Raw genomic sequence first — 11,629 nt, 5'->3', positions numbered from 1 at the left:
TACAAATAGGTTCACTTCAACTTTTTTGTCTTGAATTCTAACGTAGCTGTTGAATTATTTCAAAACCCAAGCAAATTGGCTTTATTTCTTTTAAAAATGGGAAAAAGGCAATTAGCAACTTCAAAGAATTATTTAGAGCAAGAAATGATTTGACAATTAGAAAACTACTTAAAATTAGCAACAAAAAAAGAGTGAAAAACAAAGGCAAATAAGGAAATGACCTGAAAAAAAAATAATTTTGTCAAATCATTCTAAATATGTAATACCTATAGTTATGATAATTATAAATAAAGCTTTGTCAATTTTTTTCCCTCCTTGAAAAAAAATAATTTTCTAAATCCACTCATATCTTGCGCATTGCAGGACATTTCTTGTTAGGTTGCTCAGTGCCTTTTCCCCTGTTTTGAAAGGGTTCAAAGGTTTAAATACTTGAGAAATACCTCTGAACGCAGCAGAAGAAAAGTGTTAGTGTTCCGGGTTTTAAAGGGTTAAATTCCTATAAACAAGTTTCCCCTCGTTACTTTTGGAGCTGTAATTTCAGCCTTACATATGAGAGTAGTTTATCTCTGTATCTTTACAAGGCTTCCACGTGACATTGTAAACGGTGACTGTAAATGTGACCCCGTTGTGACAGTGTGTCCAGGCCACACCTCGCTGTCACTTTGCCAAATAAATCAAGGTAAATATGAGTTAAATTAGTTTATGCTGAATACACAGCCAATTGTCTGCGCTGTCAATATTCTTAACCAATCGCGTGAACGCAGAGTAGAAAGCAGCCAATTAGATGGGGGCGAGTCTTTGTGTTCGGCCAATCAGGAGGGGCGGGGGGGGGGCCCCCTTAAAAAGGTTTTTTTTTTTTTTTATATTTTGCAACTGTACTGTAGAGCTGCTAGCTCGTGTTCCTGAAGGAGCACACGTAACGCACCTAGGGGCTGCCTACAGCCATTTAATATGAGTGCGAGCCGAAGTTACGCCACATAGCCCGGAGCAGCAGTTTTTAAAAGGGGGTGGAAGTTTTGGGGGGGAGTGCAGAGTGAGTGAGGACCACCATGGGAAAAGTCACTAAAGATAGCAAGACCAACCCGGCAGCGACTGCGAGCCTTTTGTCCAAGATATTCTTCTGGTAAGTCGACAAGACGTCCCGGATGATAAACGCTGTTAGCTGCCGTCAGCGGGGGATTTAAACACGTAGCAAACACACCGCGACGGTACTGAGGTGTACGGTGTGTTTCTCTGTCATTGTTGTCCACAGCGTTAGTAACGTGTGACCCGCTTCATGTGAAGTGAAAGCAGCCAGTAACCACAAGTGTTGCTGTCGACTGTTAACATTAAGTTGACGGAGTTTTTCCACGGTTTCAGTCTTTGTTCAAAAAGTTTTTCACTTTGTTAAGTGATCTGAACCGCCCCGTGACTGTATTCCCCGCGTTTATGTAATGCCGGTTTCCTGTTGAATCATCTGTTCTGGTTCCTCAGGTCTAATGGGAAACTCGTACGTGTGTGCCATCCCTCTATCAGAAACAGAGCACATCTGCTGCTGCTGTTAGGTCACTGTGCAGCCCGAGTCAAATGTGTGTGTGTGTTTAAATTAACAGTTGTAACCTCATTGAGAGGTTTTATTTTAAAGTTATTCAGCATTCTTACTTGTAAATAGCTTAAAATGTGGCTGATTTTCTTTGAAACGTTCACTTTTCCTGTTCAAATTTGATATTTAATTTGGTTCTATTGGTTGCTTTATTTACTCATTTTAGTAATTACTGTAATTACTTTAGTAATTACTGTATTGTGCCACCCAACCCCCTAACGGAGCAGGTCGGCACAAATGAAAAACTCGACTTTAACCACAAATCCTAAATTTTTAGAAAACATTTGTGTCCGTTAAACTGCTTTAATTCACAGCTGAGACTTTAACTGTTAATTTGCTGCCGGTTGAAATATTCTAACAAAAATTATGCCAGAGAAATATGGCAGCGATTGCAAAGTGTGCCGACCAATTCCAGTTTAATCGTCGTCGACCTGGATCATAAAGTGCCGAGTCACCACACTTTTAGTCATACTTACAGAGGATAAAGTGACACCTTTTGCTCACATTATTGCATCTGACAACATGGCTGCATGTGCATGTTGTGGTTGTTATGGCACCGCTCCAACACCGCCGTGCTGAAACGATCGTCTGAAAACAGTCTTGAATAGATACACTGTGCTCATTTCTGTCAAACTCCAAATTGTCCCTCTGACTCTTTTATGTCTCCATCAGGTGGCTGAATCCGCTGTTTCGCACAGGATACAAACGCAGGCTGGAGGAAGATGACATGTACGAAGTGCTCACGGAGGATAAGTCGGACAATCTGGGACAGGAACTGCAGAGGTAGAGACGCTTTCGGACTCATCTTTCAGCGTGAAAATAATTGTCACTTGTCATTAAGTTGCTCCCTTACACGGTAAAGTTACGGCCACTTTAATTTTGAGCGCTCACAGTTGAAAAGATTCTTTAATTGTTTGGGACTAATGTAGATATCTTCAAAAATGATATTGTCAGTTACATCTCAAAGACAACAATCTAAATCAGAAATAGCTTTTGTCCGAGTCAGAACACGACAAAAGATGTTTAAGATCTCACAAGGAAGGAATGTACTTTTAATTTAAAAGACGTTTTTAACCCAACAGACCCCGCTGACACATGAGCATGTATTTATGAACACATTATCAGTCTGACTAATTAAGCTGCTGCTACAGAAACCAATGTCAGAGAGCAACAGTGATCTAAGATCAAACAGGCTGTCTTGTTGTATGAATCATATGATAAAAGATGCATTTTTCTCCGGGGATATCTTGAACAGATGTCAATAGATTGAGACGCACCTTCAGCACAGATTCCTCTGTGATGAGCTCCATTCAATTCACAGCACATCCTCGCTGTTGTTGTCAGACCAGCCGCCTCCATTATTTTCCAATCAAATCGGCCGCCACATTGATCACCACATTTGCAAAGCGAGGCTGTCAGACTCTGAGGTTCTGGTGAGAAGACTAACACCTTTTAGGCGGTTGGTCGATCCGCTCTGATTCGGGACAAATTCTGATCGGTCGTCCCACAGAATCAAACCACCAGTGTGGTGCATCGCGGCATCGAAGGAGGCGTGACAAACACCGTATGCGTCGACATGCGTTATTATTAATAACAATGGCATAACCTGTCAGTCACAATCATTTACCTCCATTACAGCTACTAACAGCTCCTTTTAAATCTACCGCGGTCTGTCGCACACATCAACGCATCATCAAAGCGTCATACCTGCGCCGCTCGGTTCCCAGCTCAGAGGCGAGACCGCTCTGTCCTCCGATTTCAGAAGTTATATACAGAACGTCGAGGCAGCTTAAGAACGTGATATTCTCGCCTTGAACAGTCAGCGTAAATGTGATTCATTCAGCGATTTATTTACGTCAAGGTTCTTTTCCCCTCGTCGAGCAGTCGATCGGTTGAAGATTGTTCGGTCACCTACAACCCTACGTCGTGCAAAGTTTCCCCGAAAAACCGTGACCGTGCCTTTCTCAATACCGTACTTCATCAGAGCGATCATCCGTCATTTGGAGATGTTGTCTGGCAGTCAACATACTTATGCTTTTTACTAAGTAAACACTGTTATATTACAAACACACTTGAAGAAACTTGTTTGTCCAGCAAATTGTAGTCTGAGCCCAGACTTAATCCTGGTCATATCTTTAAGCTAATACCATACTTACATATCATACACTGACACACAATGACTGTAGTAGTTTAATTTGAAGATGGCTTACTGTGATGTCAGCAATCAGCTGATCTCAAAAGCTGGATTTACTTTAAGTCTCGATGCCCAACTCTGATTTGTTGCCTATATCTGATTTGTTTTTGTTGACTGCCTGATTACTCTTAAAAGTGACTCAAATTCGATATCTGCATTTACACCTGTTTGACCTTTGCGTACGCACGAAATAACGCGCATGTGAAAACAAAACCAAATGTCCTCATAAACGTGTTTGTTTCATTACGAACCCTGTATTTGCGCCTAACAGTTTCTTTGCTTAAAAGACAGATGATCTGTGCATTTGACCACTGGCTTGAGCCCTCGTCTCCCATTGTAGTATTTTCCACTTTCCGAGCACAAGTAATCACGTCATCAAAAGACAGTTCACCGAAAATGGAAATTCAGACATTATCTACTCACCCTAATGCCGATGGAAAGTCAGGTTTATTTTTACAGTCTACAAAACCCTGCCGGAGGTTCACCGGAAAAGGCGTTGCACTCTTCTCCCAAACAAAAGATAAAAGTTACATTGTCATGTTTTAGCCTTGTTGTAGTCTTAAGCTGCACGCCAGCTACCTGGAAGCCTTCCACACACACAGTGGTTTGAAATCCAGCAAAGGGACTTGTTGCTTGCTGCTAACTCCACAAGTTTTTCTGTGTCTTTGTGAGTGTGTGTGTGGGAGGCTTCTGCAAGCTCCTGGTCACCACTTACTTCAATTGTTTGGGAGACGAGCGCATTGACTTTTTCCTCGTGAAACTCTAGCGGATTAAAAAACTTCACCCGACTTTCCATCGGCACAAAGGTGAGGAGACGATGACAGAAGTGTCATTTTTGGGTGACCGTCGTCGCTTTTTCTGAGGCCTGAAACCAAACCGAGAATTCTCTGATGTCATGTGCTTTTTTTTTTTTGTTGCTTACATGAGAAGGAAAAAAGTCGGAATTGGGTCACTCGTTCAACGCAGTGTAAATCCAGCCAAATGTCCGAGCTGAAAATGTGAGTGTTAATATTTGGTCTCGTATATAAACAAGCAGTGAGTCATAAAAAGTCACGGTAAGTTGTTGCATTGAAGACCCTAGTCGACCACGTCAAACATTTCCTACACAATCAGGAGGCCGAAAAACAGTCAGGTTAATGATCAATGTATAAATGTAGCTCTCTTTCGTGTGTTTTACAACATGTCGCAACATGTGCAGGCTGCTCTCAGAAACAAACAGCTGGAGTTTAGGCTTATCTTCCAAACACAAACACCCACACCAGAGATGACTCCCCTCGTCTTCCAGACATAAACCCACATGAACTCGAGGCTGCCAAAGACGCACTGGTTGTCTTCTCCAGATGTCGGGAAAAGTATGCCTTTTGGCGTGATATTTACTCTGGACTTTACTGGATCAGCTTTAGATTTTTACCCACAGCTCTTGATTACTCGGTCGTTTCACGGTCTGTCATCTTTTCTGGTAGTAATCTAGCATCTTATTGACGGCCGTTTTAATTTCGAGTGAAATTTCAATTTATCGGTAGACACGTGGCCCTGAAAACGTGGCCTCGAGGCCTCTGGGCTCTTGGTCATGCATCTCTATGTGTTGATTTGAATTTATACGCAGTGTTGAAGTGCTGAGACGAGACTGCTTTGGACCTGTTCCACTGCAATCAGCCACTTTTCAGTGATGTATCTGGCATCTTTCTCTGACAGATACTGGGATTATGAGGTCCAGAAGGCCACCAAAGAGCTGCAGACACCTAGACTCACCAAAGCCATCATTAAGTGCTACTGGAAGCCATATGGAGTGCTGGGATTCTTCACCCTCGTTGAAGTAAGTGTTTAAGACAGTCTTTTTATTAAAGTAAGCCAAACCAAGTTGTACAAAAAAGACAAAGAACAAACTCGCATGTTCAGATGTTCAGCAGGTTTGTCAGCATTCTGCGTAACCCAAAACAAATGTAACGTGTAAATGTGTCGATTAATTTGTGGAGACGTCTGCCAACAGATTATGGTAAGAACACACCGTGGATTGATAGTTGTTAATTTCAGACTCTTGCGAGTGTCATTGTCTGCTGTCACACTGTAATTATTGCCTCTCCTCTGCATATCAGGAGGTCATTAAAGTGGTCCAGCCGGTTCTCCTGGGGAAGATGATTGAGTACTTTGAGACGTACGATCCAGAAAACACGACAGCTCTGTACGAGACTCTGGGTTACGCCGCCGGCCTGTCTATCTGCACCATCGGCCTGGCCTTGCTCCATCACCTCTACTTCTACCACGTCCAGAGGACGGGCATGAAGATCAGAGTGGCCATGTGTCACATGATCTACAACAAGGTCAGGAGGAGGACGACTCGCTCGCGCTGCTTCAAGGAGAACACAGAGTTCCGATTCGTTATCGCGATCGCTGCTCAACAGAGACATTTAACCACACAGGATATCGCTTTTGTTAAATGAACAGCGTTTGCGATTGTTTCCTCACCGATGACGCTTCCTGTCTTTTTCTAGGCTCTGCGTCTCAGCAGTTCGGCCATAGGAAAAACCACCACCGGCCAGATTGTCAACCTCCTCTCCAATGACGTCAACAAGTTTGACGATGTAGGTAATATTTAAGATCTTGTAGACGAGAGTCACGGGAGTCGTAGTTTTTGTCTGTTGTGCGAGTTTGCAAACCCAGCTGCATCCCCCTGAACAGAGTCCACGTGAAGTATTCAAACAATTACTACGTATGCGTCCGACACAGGGAGGCCACAGCGAGGACATTTTCCAGTCAGTTAAACTTTGTCGACTTACATTTTACGAGAAAAGAGACTCGTCGATGACACTTGGTGTCTGTAGAGCGCTGCATTAACAGGGTTCCCCGCAGACCTTTAAAAAGTCGTCAAAGGTATTGAAACCATTCCTTTAAAAATAAGGCCTTTTGAATTTTATTTAAATATAAAATCCTAAAATAATCGGTAACTTGCTTGTCACATTAACAACGCCGAAAAGAGTTTGTGCAAAATTCCCGTTAACCACTAGTGATGTCAGTTGATGTTGTTTAATTTATTTTTTTTAAATGTTGATTTTGGAAAATTGGTCTTAAATTTTATCAGATTAATAAAGTCTTCAATCAGATTTAGGTAATGCAAACCAAACTGGATCTTAAAGTAGAAACCTCCAGGTGACTTTTCTCCTGTCAGTGAGATTTAGCACTGCCGCTACTGTTCATCAAAAATGCATCTACAAACAGTTGGCCAGTTCAAAGTATTTCATGGTGCGATGGAACAAAAAGAAGCAGCCACAGTAAACTGTTAGACAAAGTGCTGCACTTTGCAATCTAACCCAGTTCTCTTTTGTTATTAACTTCATCAGATTCCCTTTTGGCATTGTGTTTTAAAGCTGGAAAACTGCCAGATAGACTCTTTTGCTTTACACTTTGACCCAAATCGGTCTTGTCGGCGAAGTCTCGTTACTCTCGTCAGGTGAAATCTGACATGCTGCGAATCCTGCCGCTGCTCTACGAAGCAGCGACGGCAATTGTAGCGCTTCTCGTTCTCATTCCACCGAAGATAAGCATTAATAAAGAAGCAAAACAACGGTGGGTCGGTGTCAGATTTCACAGCTACAGTTCTTATTCCAAACTACTTGATGCAGATTACTACGCCTCAATGCACACCTCTTGCAAAACCTGCTTCTGCATCCTTTACATTTTCTGCAGCCTATCCATTGACTATTTTTAGACGCCCTGCAACCTAGATGACTTTGTCTCCACAACTGGCAACAACTGATTCATGTTTAATGCTTTGTGAAATTAGGGAGTGGAGTCTGCTGACGTGAACTCAAGGAACGTGTCTTTGACCTTGTTTTGCAAGTCACCACTTATAAGCCATTTGATGTGAGGGTATAATTGTAGCTACAGGATAGACTAGTTTGAGGGGTGTGACATATTTAATATTACATGGTGGTTACAGTGTCTCGCTCAGAGAAACGCAACATCTCCCAGTGTGAGGATCAGTGCTCTGACGCACTGTGGCACTGTGCGCCTTTAGGGCATTATTTTCTTGGCAGATTGCTTTTAATTAACCTTCTCATGCTCTCATGCTGGTTTGAATTGAATTGTTTTGAAAAGCGACTCTACCCTTTCTGCTCAAACCGCCTCGCACCGAGTGTTTGGAGACAGGACAATCTTGGACCTCAGCGATCACCGTGTGACTCATATATGTTTGGAAAGTAGTCACGGTTCACTCATGCAAAGTTCTCAAACAGGTGACCATCTTCCTGCACTTCCTGTGGGTGGGGCCCCTCCAGGCAGCGGCCGTCGTGGGCCTGCTGTGGTCGGAGATCGGTCCGTCGTGCCTGGCTGGAATGGTGGTCCTCATGTTCCTGATGCCTATGCAAACCATGTTTGGAAGACTCTTTTCGAAGTTCAGGTAACGCACACTCGCAGATTCACATAATGCCGACCAGAAAGTCCTCAGTGTTGTTTATAATGAGCGAAACAATATTTCTGCGGTATTTAAGCAAACTCACATTGTCTTTACAGGAGTAAGACGGCTGTTCTGACCGACAGCAGAATCCGCATAATGAACGAGGTGGTGTCCGGAATCAGGATCATCAAGATGTACGCCTGGGAAAAACCCTTTGCTGCTCTGGTCTCTGAGGTCAGAAGGTAAAAACATGAAATGATTCTTGCGCTTAGCAGTGACACGAAGATCGTTTTAGATCGAAGTAGGGGTTTAAAGAGGTGCCGGCGCACAAATCAAGCCTGTTGAGATAATCAGTTTGTGGTCTAATATTTACATTGCTATTTTGTTCTTAGTGTTTAAAGTACTTTATAGTGGACATCCGCCAGTAATAGAAGGCAGTCCAATGCTCAAATCGCAATTCAAGAAATTGCTGCTGACGATTATCACGAGTTAGATCGGCAGTAGTTCCGTTCAACTTAAATAACATCATATTCAAATTTGGATGCAGGGTTGTAAAATAGTTTGGCAGCGTTTCATCACAAGAAAAATTAGCTCCAAAAAAAATCAAAGACTGCGTTTGGTTTCGCTATGGTGGCACGATGCTTTACATAACCAGATTCAGCTCCTGCAAGCTGCGCGAAACATTATTAGCGCTGACATTATCATCGATTGTGTTGCAACTTGTTGTGGGTGCATCTTAGTCAAATGTACAATTTATGGCTGTGACAGTCTACACAGCATTTCCCCACCCTTTCTAGGCCACAGTTTGTGCTCATGCCAACAGTAAAAGGTGTGACAGGGCGTTCACGAGACCCGATTGATCTCGAGCAGAAGAACAGCTGATTAACGTGTTGTGTCAAAGACGGCGGTGTGACAGTGGGAGTGGCCTCTTACATCATTTGTAAATGGATTTTTGTAATATGACCATACTTTGCCAGAACGTGCTCACACAAAGGTGACATTTTTGCCACGCCCCTGTCTTAACGAACCGTGAAGCGGTTGTCGTGCATTATTGAGGGAGGCGTCATCGAATGTTGATGCCTGAAGGCTGCGTTTATGTGTGTGACTCTCATTTACATAAGCAGGTATGACATTCAATATGTGCGACAAATGTGAGCATTGTGAACTAGTCTAGTCTGGTTTTGGGTAGAATTTGGGTTCTATTGGCAAATATTAAAATTCTTCTTTGCTAAATGCCTCGTACATCTAATTTGTCTTCACCACGTCCCCTGACTGATGTGATCTGGATCAAAAGTTTGATACAAGGATGGAAGCAAAGTCTTAGTAGAGTCACGTCTTACTAATACCATCAATCATTAAGCCCTCGTCATTACTATGAGGGCTGTTTCAGGATAACATCCATCCGTGTTGCTCTCTGTAAGTGACATTTTAAGTGAGTCCGTGTGATATTTGCCACCGTGTGTCCCCTCAGGAAAGAGATCTCCAAGATCATGAAGAGCTCCTACCTCCGAGGCCTCAACATGGCCTCCTTCTTCTGCGCCAGCAAGATCATCCTCTTCATCACCTTCACCCTCTACGTCCTCCTGGGAAATAAGATTTCAGCCAGCCGCGTGTTCGTGACGGTGTCGCTGTACACCGCCGTGCGGCTCACCGTCACGCTCTTCTTCCCGAGCGCCATCGAGAAGCTGTTCGAGAGCCGCGTCAGCATCCGCAGGATTCAGGTACGCAGCTTTCACCGTGTAAAGCTAAACATGTGGTTTAGTGTTGGATTTTATAACATCTATTGCATGTTTTTAACCTGCGAGACGGATGCAGATGCCCACCAGCCACAGTGCAGATTTTGCAAAACATTGGTTTGTATTTTTAGTCAAAATGTGCGTATAAAACAGCTAAACAAGGCTGCTGCCGGTCATTAAGAAGTCAGAGGAGGGAAAAAAATAAGTCAGCAGATCTCGCTGTGACTTCCAGTTAAAGGTCAATGTTTCCCTTTTAAATAGCCAAAAATAATTTTCCCATTTGACTTAGTCTGTGAAATGTTTACTTGATCCACTCGTCTTCAGCGAGCGTGGTCTTTGAGGTCCCGCTTTAAAAAGGCAGTCGTATTAAAGCAGATAAAGGCAGCTTTGTTGTGGGTGCGTCCAGTTCTTTTCTCTCTGTCATTTAATCACAGCGCTGTTGCTTTCACTCCAGCTCCGTAAAACCACCATCTCCCCGTTTTGTTTCTTTTTCCTCATGAAGATATGGTTAGCTTTGAATGCGGCTTTAAAGCTGCCAGTTATGAAACATTACATAACGATGTACTCGATAATGAAAGACTCATCTTAAAACACATGTCGATCTCTTCTGTGCGCGTGCTTTTATGGATATTTGACCGATGGATTTCTTTATTACCCTTACAACGTGACACTGACGCTATTCCGTTTTTTTTTAATGGCCAAGGAATTCTTGATGCTGGAAGAGATCACAAAAAGCACATCTGCACTGCCACAGGATGAGAAGAAGGACGCCTTCGTGGAAATCCAGGACCTGGTCTGCTACTGGGACAAGGTCAGACACTTTGAGAAGCTACGAGTAAATTCACGAGAATAAGCGCTTTGTTTCTGCGGCACGCGTCACGACAAACCTTTGACTCGTTTTATTGGCAGCAAAGTGCGTCACAGGAGCCGTCAGAAAGTCACGCAGGTCGAAGCGGGCTTTCTCAAACACTCTGTTAGTTTTGGTTTTGTTCACAAAGACTTGGTTTAGGTAACTCGCTGATTGGACCATTTCTGAGTTTGTCATCATAAGTGCATCATCAGGACCCACGTGGAGAAATCAAAACCCAGTGGCAGACACAAGTTAATGCAGCGTTTTGCAGATTCTAGAGTGGATAAATGTATGCTCTCGGGTGCAGCTCAGAGGTCACAGAGAAATAACTGATCGTAAGCATTGTTAGTCGGCTATTATCGGCCAGTCGATCACGTTATGAGAGCTGCCGTGGGTGCCACGAGCATGTTATTGTTATGCAGGTGTGTTTGTCAATATTTGTCACATTTGTCAAAAGCCTTTGAAGAGTTGTTTGACCAAGAAGCGGGAAAGAACATTGGGCGTAACCAGCAGCTACATCTGCAACACGGAAAAAGGAACTGGGTGCAAAGTCTCGTTTCCTAACTAAGGCCACAAACGGCTCTACCCAAAACAGAGAAGTCTTTCCTTTGCGTTTTCAAAAAAAGTCTGCTTTGATATTATTGTGAGAACAATCCTTGCGTACACAGATCTGCAAAAACAACCGAAAACATCGTAGCATGCGTGCCAGGCCAATGGTTGGCGGCGTGACATCACTGTTGTAACAGGATGGGCGTGGTGTTGTCAAGATTAAACTCTGGAACTGGTTGCCAGAAGTTTGCATTATCAGAGAACCGTTAAAAAAACACGTATGAAAAACGCAGATGTTATGTACAAAAGTCTGAAATTTGCTTCA

At 43.2% G+C, this 11,629-nt stretch overlaps 1 protein-coding gene across 1 annotated transcript; it reads left to right on the top strand.

Annotated features, from left to right (window-relative positions):
- The first annotated feature begins 891 nt into the window (after positions 1-891).
- LOC121962615 (ATP-binding cassette sub-family C member 4-like) lies at positions 892-10,758 on the top strand. Its single transcript, XM_042512826.1, has 9 exons — positions 892-1,123; positions 2,255-2,365; positions 5,472-5,592; positions 5,873-6,097; positions 6,269-6,358; positions 8,009-8,172; positions 8,286-8,411; positions 9,641-9,890; positions 10,609-10,758. The coding sequence occupies exons 1-9, from the start codon at positions 1,050-1,052 to the stop codon at positions 10,756-10,758; spliced, it is 1,311 nt and encodes a 436-aa protein (XP_042368760.1). The 5' UTR covers positions 892-1,049.
- Positions 10,759-11,629: the final 871 nt, after the last annotated feature.

The sequence above is a fragment of the Plectropomus leopardus genome, chromosome 24 (genome assembly GCF_008729295.1).
Source record: "Plectropomus leopardus isolate mb chromosome 24, YSFRI_Pleo_2.0, whole genome shotgun sequence".
NCBI classification, from domain to species: Eukaryota; Metazoa; Chordata; class Actinopteri; order Perciformes; family Serranidae; genus Plectropomus; species Plectropomus leopardus.
The sequence above is the reverse complement of the archived record's forward strand: the minus strand, read 5'-3'. Positions and strand labels throughout refer to the sequence as shown.

Bases quoted from the DNA above. Each gene is read 5' to 3' on its own strand.
- LOC121962615 (XM_042512826.1), top strand. From the start codon at position 1,050: ATGGGAAAAGTCACTAAAGATAGCAAGACCAACCCGGCAGCGACTGCG. The intron at 6,359-8,008 runs GTAGGTAATATT...GTTCTCAAACAG, and splicing joins ACGTCAACAAGTTTGACGAT to GTGACCATCTTCCTGCACTT. The intron at 8,173-8,285 runs GTAACGCACACT...TTGTCTTTACAG, and splicing joins AGACTCTTTTCGAAGTTCAG to GAGTAAGACGGCTGTTCTGA.